We start from the raw sequence: 19,572 nt of genomic DNA, 5'->3' as shown, positions 1-19,572 counted from the left end.
TTCAGTTACTCGAGCCTGTTTAAAGGCTATTTGACTGTTGAACAAAAATAGCAAGGTATCGTGGGATTTATGGTATAGGTCAAGTTAAAACTCATGACAAAAATAGCACGAGGGCAGCCCTGGCTGGCGTAGCTCAGTGGATTGAGAGCGGGCTGGGAACTAAAGTGTCCCAGGTTCGATTCCCAGCCAGGGTACATTCCTGGGTTGCAGACCATAACCCCCAGCAACCGCACATTGATGTTTCTTTCTCTGTCTCTCTCTTTCCCCCTCCCTTCCCTCCCTAAAAATGGGTGAATAAAATCTTAAAAAAAAATAGCACGAGGGCTGAGAGCGGAGACATGACGGCAGGCTGTCATAAGGCTCTTCTACTAAATTTGAAGGAGTATAGTATCCCTTGAAGGTAGGCTTGGTCAGTTAACGGTGTTTCATACAAACAGTAAGACAGTTCTTAGTGTTTATACTTAATGAGCCAACAAAGGAGATAAAATGAAATCATAAAAAAATATTTGATTAACCCAAAGGAAGGTAGAAAAAGAAGAAGAAACGAAGAACAGAAATGGTGAACAGAAAACAAATAGCAAAATGATCTTCTCAAACCCCGATTAATATTAACAATCACAAGAAATGTAAATGGTCTCCATATGGCTAGAATAGTTCGAATGACTTTGAAAAGGAAGAACAAAGCCAGAAGGCTAAATTACCATATTTCAGGAATTGTTATAAAGCCTCGGGAACTCCGCCAGTGTGATAACTGGTATAAAAATGGAGAAAGAAGTCAACAGAATAGATACGTATTCCAGAAATAAACTGACACACACATGAACAACTGACAATAGTGCAAGGACGATGCAGTGGACAAAGGACAAGCTTCTCAACAAACAGTATTGTGAAAATCTAATTATCAACATGCAAAAAAAAAAAGGAACTTATATCTATACAAGGGGGGACCTAAAAATACTCAGAATTTACTTATAAAAATGTGCATTTATTCTTACATGTTTAAACCTCAGTCACCTTCAAAGGTATCATCCATATGACGCAATACACCTATTGAGAAATTTTTTCCCACTGCTCAAAACTTTTGAACTTGTTGATTTTGACGCCTTTTAGTGCTTCTGCTGTTTTTTTGTTTCACCTCTTCCACATTGGCAAAATGTTTCCCTTTGAGGACTTTTTTTATCCAAGGAAACAAAAAAAAAGTCACTAGGGGCGAGAGCAGGTGAATAGGAAGGGTGGGGCACGGAGGTCATGCTGTTTCTAGCCAAAAACTGCTGAACAGTCAGTGCGGTGTGTGCAGGTGCGCTCGTAAATCACCCATCATGACATGGGCAAACACACTGAAAGAGTCTTCCAAAAAAAATTTCATTGAAGCCAAACGCAGCCTCTCACAACAACGCCAGCTGGCACACTGATACACATGGGTTCCCAGAACACTCACCTAGTGGGGAAAGCCTGTCCTACGAGGGGCCTGTCCTCCACAAGATAATTGTTTTAACTTTTGGGGTCCCCTCATATATCACACCATATACAAAAATTAAATCACAATGGATCATAAACCCAGTGGCAATAAAACTTAAAACTATAGAAGCTCTATAGAAGACGACTCAGGAGAAAACCTCTGCGACTGTGGATTAGGCTATGGTTCCTTAGGTGTGTTTCCAAAAGCAGAATCCACAAGAGAACCAACTGATAAATTAGACTTCATCAACATGAAACCATCAGATGTTTAAAAGAGGCTGTTAAAGGAATGAAAAGACAGACCACAGTGTGTGAAAAAAGGTTTGCAAAGCATGTGTCCAACAAGGACTTGCACTCAGAATGCACGAAGAACTCTCAAGATGCAACGACGAGAAAACAGCCTGATGAAGAAGAAAATGAGATAATACTATTGTTTATTTTTACCTTTTCCTTTTTAACTCCTATTTTGTATATGCTTTGTAATATGCATACATTTTACTGCAATGTTTCCTTTACATCAGGGTGAGAAGACACATTTATTTTGGGCCAGACAAGTGTTTGGTGGGGGGAGGGGGGGGGCGCGGCTATGCTGTATATTATAAGAGATTTAGCAGAATCCCTGGCTTCTAGTCACTATTTCCCATGAGTTGAGAAACCAAAGTGTCTCCAGATACTGCTACATGTCCCAAGAGACAAAGCTGCCTTGGACTGAAACCGCCACCTTACCGAGTGCATGAACTCAAAACTTCATCTATGGGGAATGCCCACCAGTTCAGCGGGAGGCGAGGACTCTCTCAACCAACCTTGAATGGGGCTCCTGAGTCCCTTCCTCAGCCTGCTGCTAAGCCAATTCATGAGGAATGGCTCACCTTCCATGTCTCATCAAGCTCCTCCCCCACCCCCTCCCTCCTAACTACGTTCCTCTGAGCATTTCTCGCTTTCCTCTCTCACCCCGCCTGCTGGCCACAAACCCCAGTTGTCCATCTCTCTCCCCTTTTGCAATAGTGAATAAAATCTCCCTTGCAGTTTTTTTTTTTTAAAACAAGGTGAAATTTTCTCTCTTAACAACACCTGAGAAAGGAGTGGGGCACGCCGCCACAGGGGAAGCCCCCGGTGGCCGTGCCAGGAGACCGGGTGTGTTTCTGTATTCGTGAGTAGCCTCAGGATCAGGCCCCCTTCTAGGTTCCTTTTATTTTCCTTTCTTGTATCATCCGTTCGCAGAGTGTATAAAAGGTGAACAATTAGCAAATATGCATTGCCAACCACCCGGGTTAAGAAAAGACATATTCCCGGTACTTAAGACACTGGCTCTGCACACTGCTCCCCAGTCACCTTCCTCCTATTACCCCTTCGCTCTCCTCCTCCCCGAGGGCCCTTGTACCCCGAGGCTTGTGATAACTGCATATTTGCTCTTCTTCATAGTTGCACCACCCCATCTTTCCCTAAACAATGCCTTGCTTATTGTCATCTGCGTTGGAACTTTATATAAATGGAATCACACTGCACATTTCTTCTATGACTTGATTCTTTGGTTCGTCATTGTTTTTCAGACTCTGCCATCTGAATGCCTGGGGACCTAGTTCATTCATTTTTCACCACTATATAGAATGTTGCTGCATAAGCATACCACAATCTCCGTATGTATCCCATCCCTCCTGGGTATTCGTGTTGGTTCTGGGTTTTGCTTATAAACAAAGCTGTTAGGGGCATGGCTAACAGCTTTGTTCATAAGAGTCTGTGCGAGTGTTTTCCTAGTTGCAGGGGTGTCAAACTCATTTTCACCGGGGGCCACATCAGCCTTGAGGTTGCCTTCAGAGGGGCCAACATAATTTTAGGGCTGTATAAATGTAACTACTCCTTAACTGTTAAGGAGTTGAAATTACATTCAGCCCCTCAAAGGCAACCACGAGGCTGATGTGGCCCCTGATGAAAGTGAGTTTGACACCCCTCGCCTAGTGGTTCTCAAACTTTAGCACATAGTGGAAATCATCTGGGGGGCTTGTTGTAAAAACCCCACTCAGGGCGTTTCCAGTTCTCTGGGTCTAGAGGAGGTGCAGATGGGGGTGTGATCATTTGCATTTCAAACATCTACCCTCCCAGGTGATGCGGATACTGCTGGTCTGGGAACCACACCTGGAGAACCGAGGCCTACACCTGGAAGTAGAATGGCCAGGTCGCACGACACCCTCTGTTCCACCTAACCTGGAGAAGCGAAAGCCACATCCAAGCAAGTGGGCGTGAGCTGTGAGAATTCTGACTGCCCCATACACTCACCATCCATTTCAGCCATGCCGGACACAGTTACGTTAGAGAGGGGGAAAGATGGGTGGGCCTTTTATTTTTCTATGTCCTTCAACATGGTTTTAACTATCGCTTAAAATATGGGTAACATTGATTATCAAAAGGGTCAACTTGCATGAAGCTGGGGATCCGTGGCTTTAAAACCCGTTCCGAAGTGGCCAGACCACCTGCACTCACTGCTCTCAATAGCCACAGGAAGTACACCCTGTTACCGTGCCCTCCAGGAAAGGGAAGCCCGGCCTTTTAAAGGGAGGGCCAACGCGAAGACCACACAGCTGCAGGTGTCGGTGTTGGGACCACCCTTGGGCCGGGTTGATTCCAGAAGCCCCATCTGGTTCCCAAGGAACATGTGCCTTGATTCCAGGAAAAGGAGGCACCACGTGGCTACCCTGTGCGGGAACGTCGTGATGGCAACTCCGAGGGCTGCAGCTGAGACTGAACCATGGCATGGACGCGCGGGGACACAGGGCTCCCCCGGCCCAAAGGCCCAGGCTAATTCCTACGCGAGCCAATCAGCATCTTGCCTGGTTTCCCTGGCCAAAACTGCACCTCAGCCAGCATCCTCGTGGAAGGCAGAAGGGTCTGCATTTGGCTGCAGGAGGTGCTCCCAGTCCGGCTCAGGGGGGTGGGGGGTAGGGAGTGGGGGCGGGGCAGCCGGCCTCTCCGGCTGCCGAGACAGCGCTCCGCACCAGGGCAGCCCCAAAAGGGACAGAGCTCACGTCTACACGGAGAGGGATTTTTCAGGCAGCAACTTACAGTTTCCCAATTTTCCTTTGGCTCATTCGCATTTTCGTTCGATAGCTCATGATTGGATCCAGAGGCCGAACTGGGATTTTTGGTTTGCAAGCCAGAATGACCCATCTTCTTCCTTTATCAGTTCAGCTGAAAACCAAGCAGATCGGGAGAAAGCGAGTCAGAAGCAGGGTGTATTCAACCACGGAACCAAGCCCCGTCCCCGCCACTCTTGACTGCCTGAAAAAAACAAAAAACCCCGCAGGAGGGGCCCGAGGAAGCAGAAGTCAGAGGGAGACGCAGGCCGTGCTGCAGCTCCGTGGTCTTCGTGCATGCGCTTCCAGGCCTGAGAGACTTTTTTTTAAGATTTTGTTTATTTATTTTTAGACAGAGGGGAAAGGAGGGAGAAGCAGAAGGAGAGAAACGTCGTTCAGCTGCCTCTTGTGCGCACGCGGACTGCGGATCGTACCTGCCACCCAGTCCCAAGCCCCGACCAAGCCCCGACCAAGCCCCGACCAGGCGTCAGCCTGGTGACCTTTCACCCGCTGGGATGACACCCAACCCCCTCCGCCACAGGGGTCGGGGCCCATGGATTTTTTTTTTAAAAAGGCATTTCCTGTCACAATTTTAGGTTAAACATAAAACATTTTTCATCATAAATGTAGACAGTGCCAAGGAATGAAATTTACGATGCACTTTTTAAATTTCCATTTAAAAATAAAATTATTATAGGACATAGTCTAATGTAGCCAAAAGAATCCGATTGTGGTAATTTGATAGGCAAACCTACGGTTTAAAAAAAATATATGAACTCCAAGATATTTTTCCTGTCCTTTTTGAGCCTTGCTTTTTACCTTTGCTCCATTTCTCCCACATACGTGTATTCTATTGTTATTCATTTCCTCTCTGAAAGCATTTGATTGACCACTTTATCATGCTTGCCTGCATCCAAACTATAGGCATGAATTTGAAATGTATTTGAAAACACTTCCGGGACCAAACATCTCTGAATATTAAATTGTACACATCTAATAATCTTGGATAAGAAGCGTAAGTAAAAATATTTCTAGTGTCCCAGGTTCGATTCCCAGCCAGGGTACATTCCTGGGTTGCAGGCCATAACCCCCAGCAACCGCACATTGATGTTTCTCTCCCTCTCTCTCTCTCTCCCCCCTCCCTCCCTTCCCTCTCTAAAAATAAATAAATAAAATCTTAAAAAAATATTTCTCCGTTGATGTCCTTTATAAAAAATATAAAGCACGTACTTACCCGCAATATCCCTTCCTTGTCCTTAGCACTGTGACGCTGACGAGTTCCACAGGAAGAGCAGAGCTGTGCTCCAACGCCTCCTTGAAATATTGCAAAACATTCCAATTAGCCCCAAACCTGGGCAGATGACCGCGAGGACTCATCCAGGTGCCTTCCCACAGCTTCCCATGGTGCGGGTGCAGAGGGGACACAGGGCACCTGCTCTGAAGCCACTTCATGGCTCCCGGCACCCTTTTAGCAAATCTTGACTACTTTAAGTCTAAGACAGAGGGACAAGGCACAGGACCTCGCTGTGCATTCCCTGCTCGAATCCACAATCTGTTTCTGATGCTTTTCTCCACTGGACTCTCCCCCAGGAGCTACGCTGTCTTCCTCAATGTGTGCAGTTCAAAGGGCAAGGGTAGAAACAAATAAGTAAAAATAAATAAGCGGCAAGGCTAAAAGAGGGGGCTGGGGAGGGAGACAGAGATGCACCCCTTTTATCGTAAAGGGAGAGAATGGTGATCTCGAAAGGTGATCCGTTTTGAAGACGATTATGGAATTTTGCAACCTAGAAATTCATTCCTTAACTCCATGCTTTTGGAAAAAACTGTTGTGCTCAGGGAGTCCCACGAAAGCTATTCCTAAACACATCCCCTTCCTGTTTTATCTTCTTTTCCTTCTAGTCATACTTCCTTCCGGCCACACATGCCTTATCTACTCTGGGTCCCCAGGTCCTCCAGGGACAGGGACACGTGTTCCGGTCAGAAACGGCAGTACACTCATTCGTGGCTTTGGAGATGCCAGAGTTAATTAGAATTTAAAAAACGCCCAGTCAGGGAGCGGGGTGGGGACTGTGGGGAGAAGGGTTTTCAGGAACTAGCATAAAGGACACCTGGACAAAACCAAGGGGGAGGGTGGAAGTAAGGGTGGGGGGGGAGGTGGGTTTGGCTGGGGTGTGGGGAGGGGTAGTGAGAAAATGCAGACAACTAGAGTTGAACAACAATAAAGTAATTTACAAAACAAACAAACAAAAATTCCCAGTCAGTAAAAGGGAACGCCAGCCACTGGGGGTCAGAGTTACTTTCCGCCTCCCGTGCATTTCACACCGTCACGGTTTTGCAGCGTTTCTTTCGTACGCCTGTCGTAGGGCTGCCGTTTCTCCCACCTGGAGACAAGACAACCCTTCACTCCCCAGGGACCCCAATGCCCGGAAGACTCCGTGTCTCTCCTACCCTACCCACACACACAGTCTCAGCAAGGAGTGGTTTTAACTATAATTACTGTGCGCCCTGGCCAGTGTGGCTCCGTGGGGGGCAGCAGAGCGATTCCCAGTCAGGGCACATGCCGAGGGTGCGGGATCCATCCTCGCTAGGTGGGGCTCTTTGGAGAGTCCACTGGTGCAGTTTCTCTCTCTCACATGGATGTTTCTCTCTCCCTCTCTCTCTCTTTCCCCCTCCCTCGAGAAATCAGGAAGCATGCCTTCAGGCGAGGATAAGCAAAGGAATCGCTAGGAGTTTTGTGTCTTTTTTTCAGCATCGTCCAATCACACAGAAAAAAAATGCTCGGTGAAATCTGAATTCGTGAATCAAAGACCACAGTCCCTGCCCCTCAAGGAGTCTCTTTATTGCCATCCACATCAGCTCCGCGTAAATATGCCAAGACCAGAAATTCAAACTATTTTGCGTAAAGTTTTTGCAGAAAAGCTGCCGGCTGGGGCGGGACGGGGGGGGGGGGGGGCGGGCGTGTTTGATCGATCACCCAGGAGCCTCAGCAGCCTGAGTCTGACTTAGAATCAAGCGTCCGCCCCAGCACCGTTATTATTACGGCCGCCAACACCGTTATTATTACTATTATTATTGTTACTAGACCCCGCAATGCCCACACCCCAGAGAGCTTGTCTCCGCAGCCAGCAGCCCAAACGCCCCTCTCCCAACTGCCTTTCCCGGCCTCCCCGCCCCGCAACCCAGCAGTCTGGAAGGTGCGCGCGGACCGCGGACCGAGGAACGCGACACTCACCTTTCCCCTCGCACTCGCAGCCAGGGGCGAGCTAGCCAGTCGCTCCTCCGCTTTATGCAGCGCTTGCTCCGCCCCTGGATCCTTGCCCCGCCTCCTGCCGCGGGGAAACGAAAGTCCAGTACCAGAAGGGTCTGAGCACGGCCCAGAAACGAAACTGAGCTTTCTCCGCTGAGCGCGCCCTAGGCTGCAGCCTCCCCAGGCTCCCCAAGGGCGCCCCAGGCTCCAGAGCATCCGTGTCTCCCGGTGTTTCCAGAGAGTGCAGATTCTGGGCCTCATTCCAGCCCTACCGAATCAGAAACTGGCGCTGGGCCCAGCAGCCTGACGGTGCTGGTGATCCTGCTGCCCTGTGGGGAGAACCGCTACTCTAAAAGCCTTGAGTCATCCAAAGCTGAACGTAGCCTTGCACTTGGAGGGTGACTTAACCCCTGGTCTCGGAACAATTGCACTGACAGTAATTGGGGGTTTTAAATTCCTGCTGGAGGTTCCCGGTAACCATTGCAGCATCAACTGGGAATTCTCAAGCATTTCACGTTAATGGAGTCTCCCCCATCGCCCTGTCCCTGCCGACCAGTGCCATCTTCCTCCTCTCTCAATTTCCTTGTACACCTAAGCCTCGCCGGCTCATCTGATTTCTCGGGGGTGGAAATGGGTGGAAAGTGGGGACGGAGATTAAGCCGCCCCGAGAGTGGAGGTCTCTGTGACAACTCGGTGAGCGGGGAGTGTGACATTTCTCTTCGGAAAAGGTATTTTCTGCCTCCATTTTCCTTAGCTCAGACAAGACCCCCCAAGACTGTGATTAGCAAGGGTTACCCCCACTCCACTCAAAGACCCCAAACCAGGCCTAGCTCCAAGTCTTGGGGTCAGAGAAAGCCTGGATGGAACCAAATTCAAAGTGGTGGCCTCCAAGAGAATGGGAAGAGGCCCCACAGCACAGCCGGGGTCCCAGCTTGTCCTGCAGAGGTCACTGCTGGGGTCCAGGCAGTGCCGCCCAGGGTGGCCTGGTGGGGTGGCACACGCTGCTCTCCCAGGAATTAATGAGAAACCTTTGTCAGGCCACTCACCTGTGGGGGTGGGGGAGTGGCTGGGCATCTCCTCTGTGGGAGCTAAAGGAAATGAATACCTTTTCCTGCCTTTTCCGTTCTTCTAGCTGGGCTAAGGCAGATTCACAGGGGAAGATCAAATTCTAATATGTGGGCATCGGGAATTCACATATGCATGAAAATGCCAGGCAGCTAGGCAACATTGGGTGTATAGGGCGTTCTGGAAAAGGGGCACCAGGAGAATGGGTGGTTTACAAGTAGCTGAGAAAGAGAGGAACCGAGGCAGCCGGCAAGTTCTCGCTGGGCAAGCTGACAGGCCCTGGCCGAAGCCCTCTATTTACCGTATTTCATTCCAATCAGACTAAGGCGAGCATTGTAAGATTGCCTTCCTGGGGGGGAGGGGTCTTTCCATCTGAATCTATTAGTAAGTACAAGGGCAAGGGTCAGAGGTTCTTCCCGAGTCTGTTGGTTTTTAATAACCAGCTGAATGGCAATATCCCAGAAGGCAGCATCAGGGTGGCAAAACTTGGGTCCCCCGGACACCTTCACCTACTTCCTAGTTACAAAGAAGAATGAGAGCACTTCCTGGCGGGCTGTGAGCAGGGCGCGCTGGGGCTGCTGAAACACAGGGGAAAGTGGGGGAGCAAGGAGGGCCTGGGCTGCACACGTCACTCCCACGGACGCAGGGCGCTGCCTCTTCAAGCGGCAGGGGTCTCTCCCTGGGGACTCCCCTTAGGGAGTGAAAGGAGAAAGAGCCGCAGCCAGCCCCAGGAGGCAGCAGTTGGCCGTTGAGTGAGGTGCCTGAGGAGCAAAATATAGGGAGCCACCCCCTCTCAGTCAGGAGACGCAAATGCATGCTTGATTATGGTGCCTCCCCAGGCCTTTGCCTGGGTCCTGGAAGAGCCCAGGCGGCATGTGCGGCGTGTGATGCAGTAATAATACAGTCATAGTCGTCAACCAATGGTTGTTGGTACCGTCCAATGCCAACAGGAATTTCCAGTTTGGGGTGCAGTGAGGAAGGAGACTATTCAGTGCAAACAGCTCAATTGTGATACATCGGGGTTGTGAGGACAGCAGGGCTGGGGGGCAGCTCCATGACGCAGCTACAGCTCAGCTAGGAAGCAGCGCCCTGTGGGACAGCAAGGCCGGAAGAAGGCCCTCGGCCACATGGTACAGGGTGGGGGTGTGGGGGGGCAGGCCCCTCTCCGGTTGGACGGTTCTACTCTGCCCTTCCCTTTGCGCACCGGGCTCCTTTCCAGAACACAGCCTCCGTCTGCCCTTCTCTAGGCTTAGTAGCCTTGCTCCGTGGGAGCCCCATGGTCCCTCCCCACACCCCCAATCCTCGAAGCATGGCCGGCTTACACTGCTCTGGCCCCGGTGACTCTGAACACCAATGGGGAGGGGACAGATGGGGGTGTTCACTGTTGCACTTGGAACCCAGAATATTTGCAAGCATAGTGTTCAATAAATGTTTCTCAAATGCATGCATGCACGCACGCATGCATGCTTGAGTGAATGCATGAATGGTGAGTAAGAGGACTGGCTCTGGGCATGCAGCAGGTGGCCTCGAGTGACCTCCGGACAGTCGCTGGGCCGGCCTCCCCTCCACCATTTCCTGCTTCCTAACTAACTCGGTCTCGGTTTCAGTTTCTTTTTCTTGGTTCACAGTGAGGAAGGTCAGATTGGAGACACTCCCGTTTTCTAAATCCAGGGCCAGGGGCTGGCAGGCAGAAGAAGGGGGTGGTCCCTGGGGAGGGGGCTGAGCCCGGAGGAGGAGGAGGAGGAGGAGGAGGAGGAGGTGGCTCCGGTGGTAGAATGGGCGGAGCCCACGACAGAAGGGAGGTGGCTGGGGAAGGCTCAGAGGCAGAGGAGTTTGCCTGCCTGCTCAGTCGCTCAGGTGTCAGGCAGAGCCTGGGCGCGTTTTTTGCGGGTGCTGCGCGGAGTGAGGGTCAGAGCGGGGCGCGGGACTGCGGGGCAGACCCTAACCGTCGGAATAGTGTGCGCACGTCTGTTGGTTTGGCCCACGGGCAAAGCAGCGCCCTGCCGCCCTCCCTCGCGGCCGGAGCACCATCAGTTCAGGGTCAGGTGTCTTTTGCCCCCTTTCATTTTCTCCTCTGTGTCTGTGACCTAGACCAGTGCTTCTCAGAGGGTGTCCCCGGACCAGCGGCATTGCCTTCAGGATCTGGGGCCACGCCAAGACAACTGAATCCATTCTCGTTTTAAGGGCATTCTCTGGGTGTTTCGTTAGCAATTCATGAGAAGGCTGGCGCCTGCAAGGTTGCTATTACCCTGTCTTCTAGGACCAGGCCCGGCTTTGCCTTCTTGCTGTTCCCGCCCCAGAAGGCGCTGAGCTGAGGGCCTTGAGCTCTGGCCTGGTGTACGTGTGGCCCGATGTGCAGTCGTTGGGGGAAGCCTGGTGGCCATTCCAAAGTCATTTTTCTGGGACAGAGCCACCTGTTCTGGTATTCACCTGGCGATAAGCACATTGTAAAAGTTTCTTTTTCTCCCTGACAGGTGAGGCTCAGTTGGTTGGGCATTGTCCCGCAAAACCGAAGGTCGCAGCTTCCATTCCCAGTCAGGGCACATGCCTGGGTCCTGGGTTTGGCGAGGGAGAGTGGGGACACCTACGAGAGGCGACAGGCAACCAACCGATCGATGTTTCTCTCCCTTTCCTCTTCCCTTCCTCTCCCTCTAAAAATGAATAAGTAAATCTTTTAAAAAGTTTATTTTCCTGGCTGGTGTAGCTCAGTGGATTGAGCTCGGGCTTCGAACCAAAGTGTCGCAGGTTCGATTCCCAGTCAGGGCAGATGCCTGGGTTGCAGGCCATGACCCCCAGCAACCCCACATTGATGTTTCTCTCTCTCTCTCTCTTTCTCCCTCCCTTCCCTCTCTAAAAATAAATAAATAAAATCTTTTTAAAAAAGTTTATTTTTCATATGGTGGAGGCAATGACTAACCTGCCTTTCCAGGACCTCTCCCCAGGGGGCTATGGGAATTGGCCCAGCCTGATCTATCAGTTTTTCAAATTCCAACTCAGGCTGTTTCACGCCCCTTCTGCTGCAACTGGGCTCCATGCTTTATAGTTTTAGGGAGAGACCCTAATGCAATCTCTCTGGATTAAAAATGCCACCTTTTGGTTATGGAGCATCCGTGCAGTATCAACCCGTTGGGCACTAGGCTAATTTCTCTACACATACGCTCTCCAGTATCACCAAAACCAATCAGATAGGATATGGAGACTTGGAGAGGTGGATTCTTTTGCTGAAAATCACACAGTTTGTGAGGAAAGGAAACTGGGTCCTGTTGACCTTAAAAAAAATAGCCAGATAGTTTTCCAGCAAAAGGGATTTATTTGGGAATGCTAAAGAATTTCAGTTCAGGACATGGGCATCCAATGGCCAGTCATGTGGGGGTCCAGAGGACCAAGGAGAGGAACACTCCCTTATAGAGCAAAGGAGGGCATTCAGAGGGGCTGTTGTAAGCAAAGGGTCTCCTGGAGGAAACTAGAGTTTGTCTGACATGTAGTGGCTTTTCATTGGCTGAGTGGTTGCCAGGCAAACAGATCCTCCTTTCTCTTGCTAGAGTAGTAGAGCAGAAAACGTCTTCCTGCTGGAGGTGGGAAGTAAAGTCTTTTCCTGTTTGAGGTAACTGGCCATGAGAGGTAGAGTGTGAGAACTTCCCCTACAGCCCCTCCCTTTTCACATTTCATGTGGTCCTGTTCTCTCTGTTGCCATGGCAGTTACCTGCCAGCCATTTCTCATTGCTCCAAAAAACATTTCTAAAGTGTCTGCTGTGTGTCAGGTACCATTATAGGAGCCTAGTGCTTTTGCATCAACAAGGATATTCCAGCATTGCACATTGCCCTAGATCAAGTGGACTTAACTGATATGTATAGAACCTTTCATCCCAAAGAAGCAAAATACACACTCTTTTCTAATGCACATGGAACATTTTCAGATAGATGACATGATTGGATACAAAACAAGCCTCAACAAATTCAAGAAAATTGAAGCCATATCAAGCATCTTTTCAGGCTACAAGGGCCTGAAACTAGAAACCAACCTCAAAGAAAAAATTAAAAAACACTCAGATTCATGGAGATTGAATAGCATGCTATTAAACAATGAGTGGGTTAAGAATGAGATCAAGGGAGAGATGAAAAAAGTTTCTGGAAACAAGTGACAATGAACTCACAACAGTCCAAAACTTATGGGACCCAGCGAAGGCAGTCCTGAGAGGGAAGTTCATAGTGATACAGACCCATCTAAAAAAGATAGAAACATTTCAAATACTCAACCTAACTCCACATCTATGAGAGCTGGAGGAACAGCAACAAACAAATCCCAGAGTAAGTAGAAGGAAGGAAATAACCAAGATCAGAGCAGAATGAAATGACATAGAGACCAAAAGAACATTTCTCAGGATCAGTGAATCCAGGAGCTGGCTCTTTGAAATGATAAACAAAATTGACAAGCCTTTAAGCAGACTCATCAAGGAAAAAAGAGAGAGGACCTAAATAAACAAAATCAGAAATGAAAGAGGAGAGATTACAACTGATACCACAGAAATACAAAGGACTGTAAGAAATTACTACAAAGAACTATATGCCAAGAAATTTGAAAACTTAGGTGAAATTTCTAGAAAAATATAATCCTCCAAAACTTAAAGAAGCAGCAGCAGAAAGGCTGGTAACAAGCTGATGAAATCAAAGCAGTAATGAAAAAACTCCCAGCATACAAAACCCTTGGACCAAATGGATTCACAGGAGAACTTTACAAAGCACTTAAGGATGAACTAACCCTTATCCTTCACAGACTATTACAAAAAATCCAAGAAGAGAAAAGACTCCCAAATTCTTTTTATAAAGCCAGCATCCTCCTACCCTCCTAATCCCCAAACCAGATAAAGACACAAGAAAGAAAGAAAACTACATGCCAATATCACTGATGAACATAGACACTAAAATTTTCAACAAAATATTGGCAAACTGCATCCAGCAATACACTAAAAAGAGCACACACCATGATCAAGTGAGATTCATTCCAGGCATGCAAGGATGGTACAATATTTGCAAATCAATAATCGTAATACATCACATAAACAAAAGGAAAGGTAAAAATCACACGATCATATCAATAGATGCAGAAAAAGCATTTGATGATGCACAGCACCCATTTATGATAAAAACACTCAGCAAAATGAGGGTAAAGGGAGCATACCTCAACATAATAAAGGCCATATATGAATAACCTGTAGCCAACATCATACTCAATGGGCAAAACTAAAGCTTTCCCACTAAGATTAGGAACAAGACAAGGATGTCCACTTTCACCACTTCTATTCAACATAGCATTGAAAGTCCTAGCCACAGTGATCAGACCAAAAAAAAAAAAAAAGGAATAAAATGTATCCAAATTGGAAATGAGGAAGCTAAACTGTCATTGTTTGCAGATGACATGATAGTATACACAGAAAATCCTATAGACTCCATCAAAAAACTACTCAACCTAATAAGTGAATTTGGCAAAACAGTGGAATACAAAATCAATATTCAGAATCAAAGGCATTTTTGTATACCAACAATCAGGAAAAAAATTAGGAAATCAGGAAGAAAAATCCCATTTGATATAGCAAAAGAAAAATAAAGTACCTAGGAATAAACCTAACCAACGAGGTAAAAGACCCATACTCAGAAAACTATACAACACTGAGAAAAGACATTAAGGAAGACATAAACAAATGGAAGCATGTACTGTGTTCATGGATTGGAAGAATTAACATTATCAGAATGTCCATACTACCCAAAACAATTTATAGATTCAACGCAATTGCTATTAAAATACCAATGACATATGTCACAGACATCGAACAAGCATTTCAAAAATCTATATGGAACCATAAACAACCCCGAATAGCCACAGCAATTTTGAAAAAGAACAAAGTAAGAGGGATCACAATACCTGATATCAAACTATATTACAAGGACACAGTAATCAAAACAGTCTGGTACTGGCATAAGAACAGACACATAGACCAATGGAACAGAATAGAGAGCCCAGAAATAAACCCAAGTCTCTATGGCCAATTAATATTTGACAAAGAGGGCAGAAACATAAAATGGAGTAAAAATAACCACTTCAACAAATGGTGTTGGGAAATCTTTCAAAAAAATGAAACTTGACCACCAACTTCCACCATACACAAAAATAAACTCAGACGAAAAAAAAAAAACCTTAAATGTAAGTTGCGACACCATAAAAATCCTAGAAGAGAACACAGGCAGGCAGGAAAATCTCAGACATTCCACGCAGCAATATTTTCACCAATATGTCCCCTAGAGCAAGGGACATAAAAGAAAGAATAAACAAATGGGACATCATCAAAATAAACAGATTGGCTAAAAAGCTCTGCATGACTAAAGAAAACATCAGCAAAATGAAAAGGGAACCAGCTGTATGGGAAAATATATTTGCAAATGATACGTTGGACAAGGGTTTGACTTTGAAAAGATATAAAGAACTCACACGACTCCACTCCAGGAAGACAAACAACCCTCCAGAAAAATGGGCGAAGGAGACCTGAATGGACACTTCTCCGAGGAGAACACACAGAGGGCACAGAGACACATGAAAGGATGCTCAGCATCACTAGCCATCAGAGAGATGCAGATTAAAACCATAATGGATACCACTTCACGCCGGTCAGAATGGCCAATCATAACCAAATCAATAAACGACAAGTGCTGGCGAGGTTGTGGAGAAAAGGGGACCTTAGCGTGCTGTCGGTGGGACTGCAGACTGGTGCAGCCCCTGTGGAAAACAGTGTGGAATTTCCTCAGAAAACTAAAAATGGAACCGCCTTTTGACCCGGCAATTCCACTGCTGGGACTATACCCTAAGAATCCTGAAAACACCAATTTAAAAGATCTTATGCGCCCCAGTGTTCATAGCAGCACAATTTACAATAGCCAAGTGCTGGAAGCAACCTAGGTGCCCATCAGTAAATGAGTGGATTAAAAAACTATGGTATATTTACACAATGGAATTCTATGCAGCAGAGAGAAAGAAGGAGCTCCTTCCTTTGTGACAGCATAGATGGATCTGGAAGCATTATGCTGAGCGAAATAAGCCAGGTGGTGAGGAACAAATACCATATGGTCTCACCCATGAGTGGAACCCAATCAACAGAACAACAAGCAAGCAAAATGTAACCAGAGACATTGAAATTAAGAATGAAATGACAGTGACCAGAGGGGACATGGAGGGGATAGTAGGAGGAAAAGCAGGAAGGGTCATCAAGGAACATGTATGAAGGACCTATGGACAAAGTCAAAGTGGGGTAGGACTGAGGGTGGGAGGTAGGGGTGGCTGGGATGGGGTGGAGTTGTGAGGGGGGAAATGGAGACAATGGTACCTGAACAAAAATGAAACCAATATTAAAAAGTAAATAAATAGAAAGAAAAAGGCAAATGGATACAATGGGGGAGAGAAATAGGTGGACCCAAGCTGGACCGTAGTGAGGCGGGGGGAGAGTTGGCCAACCCAAAACACGCCTTTTGGGTGATGGATTATTTTAAGCTGAATGTTTTTAAGACATGAAAAACTCAGGAAGAGCTTTACCCTTCCTTTCATTGGCCTAAAAGAATTTGGATAAGAGGACTTCTCCAGGAAGGGAGTTATTACCGTAGGTAACTATAGCGTCATATGAACGATAGTTTAATGTGAGCCTCGCAAGGTTCCTTCCATCAAAGTCCTCTCTGTGTCCTGCTGTTTCAAGAGGGCCCAACATTTATTTGCCAAAAATTAACTCTTTTTGGCCCAGCTGGCATAGCTCAGTGGATTGAGCGTGGGCTGCAAACCAAAGTGCCGCAAGTTCAATTCCCAGTCAGGGTACACGCCTGGGTTGCAGGCCATGACCCCCAGCAACTGCACATTGATGTTTCTCTCTCTCTCTCTTTTTCTCCCTCCCTTCCCTCTCTAAAAAATAAATAAATAAAATCTTTTAAAAAATGAACTCTTTTTTATCTCCATGTGAATTTCCTTATTTCACTTTGAAGTCCTATATGCCTCCTCCTTAGTCCAGAATGACATGTACACCTCATTTTGCCTTGCTGTCCTTGAAACTTAACACGCTTCTGTGATTTCCCCATGCGCACTTATTAAAACTTGATTTTCTCCTGTTTGTTTGTTTTTTTTTAAAGAATCATTCCCACACCTGCCTGTTATCGCAATCACTTGGGCAGCTTTAAGAAGAAAATAAATCAAATCCATTTCATTGACAAAATACCGTCCCGAGAATTCTGTAGACCTTTCGTTTGGGCTGAGACGCAAGGCAGAGTCCCAGTCTGTGTGACATGACGGTGAGAACCGATGCCTCCCCCCACCAGCCGCCAAGGGCCCGAGGCCCGTGACCGGCCAGGTGAGTGGGCTTGGAGGCCGTGCCAGTTTCCTGTGGCTGCTGGAACACAGGCTGCACGCTCTGTGGCTTATCAAAGGCAACACTAATTCTCTTCCGGTTCTGGGGGCCAGACGTCCAAGACCAGTTTCCATGCTAGAGACACACTGTTCACAGGGCTGCTGTGCCCTGGGGACTCTCTGCAGGACGCCCGTCCTTCCCTTTTCCAGCGTCTAGAGCTGCTTTTTCTGCATCTCTTGGCTTGTGGCCTCTTTTTCCATCTTCAAAGCCAGCAGCTTAGCATCTTCAAACCCCCCTCTCTGCTCCGTCTGTTTGTTGACATACTTCTCTGACGTCAGGGCTCCCTCTGCCTCCTTCTTATGAGAACCTGTGATTCTGTTCAGGGCCCATCTGGATAACCCAGGGTTATCTCTGTTTTTAATTTAATCAGCTTTGCAAAGACCAGCTCTCCAGAAGGCTGACTCTCCATATAAGGTAACAACCACAGGCTCCAGGGACTAGGGCCTGGCGATTTTGGGGGGCCACTAATTAACCCCACCACCTGCAGTGGAGCCTTGAGTGAAGAGAGCTAAACATGCCACTGCCTGGCCCACAGCTGGACTGCAGCTTCGCGAGAGGCCCTGAGCCAGAGGCGCCTAGCTGAGGCTCACGTGTGAATTCCTCATGCAAAGAAACTAACAGGACAAAAGCCCCTTTTTTTTCAGGCCCTCTTTTCCAGAGCTGGCTGGACCCCAGAAAGCATGACTGACCCTAATTGTTTCATGAGCCTTTATCCTCAGGACTAGAAAGCCACTGGAGGCGCCCTGGAGGCACAGAGGCTCTGGGAACCTACCAAACATCCACCGTGCACCCGAAGATGACGTGGCAACAGGCTGCAGCCCAACTGAAACATCCCACTCTACCAGCGCCCCATCACCGGACAAACACTCGAAGTCCTGGTCCCGCAGTGCTGACCCCGCAGTGCTGGTGCGGCTGGTGCTGCTGGTGCACTTCTCTGCATCCAGCCCTTTCCCTCCCTTGGGAAAGCAAAACGAGAACTTCGCCGTTTGCATTTTCTTCTCTTTGGGAATTCTTTCGCAGCTCACCTCGCCGCCCACCCTAACAGCAACAGTGAGATCAGAAATTTCAGGGGTACAGTTTGGGATGATTTGGGATGTAATGATAAATAATAACCCGTACATCATGTCACTGTGCGTGACAAAAGGGGCATTTTGGGGTCTCAGGGGATAGGGACACAATAGGAAATTCAAACTTGCTTGTCCCATCTGTGGATAACTTTTCATGGATACTCCCTGGTTGTGTCGCTACACCACTGAGAAGAACACCTTCCCCCAAAACCCTCAACCAAAAGGGCAACTCCCGCCCCTGCGAGGAACCTGGGGGCAGCCTAAACACCAAGCAGCGGGGTGGGGGAGGTGTGGATCACAGGCCCGGGGAGCCTGGCACACTCTTGGATCAAAGCCGACTCACCTGCGGAAGCGCTTCCGCAGTGTCCAGGGCAGAGGGGGGAGGAAGGTCCCACGAGGTCAGGTCGGCGGGGGGAGAGTGAGTGTACATGCACAATGGCCGAACCTCATGTCCACAGAACCCTGACCCCCAGCCCAGCCCGCAGTAACCAGCCCAGGGAGCCGGCTGCTGTGGGTCGGAACGGTAGGAAGTCAGGCTGCTACCCCTAGTGACCATTTCAGGCAGGCGAATGATGGCCCCCTGAACACCTGGCCCAAAATAGACAGGACTTAACCAATAACTGAGCGCTTCCTCTAAGTTTCGTGCCCACTGTCAACTTAGGACCAACCAGAGAAAGCTACGTACGCACCCTCACCAATCACACAGGATGCCCCTCCCCCCATCCTAGGTAGCCCCCAACCCCCAGTCCACACCTTTCATTGTGGCACACCTGGGGCCTTCCCTTCCCTCCACTAAGACCACGCCCACTCCTCTCCTGCGGGTGAGTCTCCGCCAGACACCAGTGACAGGGGCTGACCCCTCGCTAGGCAGCTGTGAGTAAATAACGTGGCTTGTTTACATCCGGGCGTCTTCCTTTACTTCCTCGCGTGTTAGGAACAAAGCCCAGATCCACAGTCACACTGAAGGAGGAAACCGCAGTGTGTGGGGTGGGGGTAGGGTGGGGTGGGGGGCCGTGTGTGAGTGAGCAGTGAGCCTCGGAAAAGAGCAGGAAACACAGCTGTGTTAGAGATAGGCGTGGCGATACCGCAATCCTGCTTCCTCTTTCTCCCGCCTGCTTAGCTGGACATTTCCCAGCCTGCCTTGCAGTTAGGTGTGGCCACAGGCCTGAGCTCCGCCCCTAGAGTGTGGAGGTGATACACCCCGCTCCAGGCCTGGAGCCCGGAGAACTCCC

The 19,572-nt window shown here is 48.5% G+C and overlaps 1 protein-coding gene across 1 annotated transcript in view; it reads right to left on the bottom strand.

Annotated features, from left to right (window-relative positions):
* The window catches only part of MX1 (MX dynamin like GTPase 1), a 29,619-nt gene extending 23,813 nt beyond the window's left edge, over window positions 1-5,806 (bottom strand). Inside the window, exons 1-2 of the mRNA XM_036017449.1 lie at window positions 5,761-5,806; window positions 4,516-4,642 (exon numbers count right to left, since the gene is read on the bottom strand). Of these exons, the coding sequence (XP_035873342.1) occupies window positions 4,516-4,620 (105 nt within the window). The 5' untranslated portion in view covers window positions 4,621-4,642; window positions 5,761-5,806. The remainder of the gene's footprint in view (window positions 1-4,515; window positions 4,643-5,760) is intronic.
* Between the last annotated feature and the right edge of the window lie 13,766 nt (window positions 5,807-19,572).

The sequence above is a fragment of the Phyllostomus discolor genome, chromosome 2 (genome assembly GCF_004126475.2).
Source record: "Phyllostomus discolor isolate MPI-MPIP mPhyDis1 chromosome 2, mPhyDis1.pri.v3, whole genome shotgun sequence".
In the NCBI taxonomy this organism is placed as follows: Eukaryota; Metazoa; Chordata; class Mammalia; order Chiroptera; family Phyllostomidae; genus Phyllostomus; species Phyllostomus discolor.
Note: the sequence above shows the minus strand (reverse complement) of the source record. Positions and strands in the feature narration are given on the sequence as shown.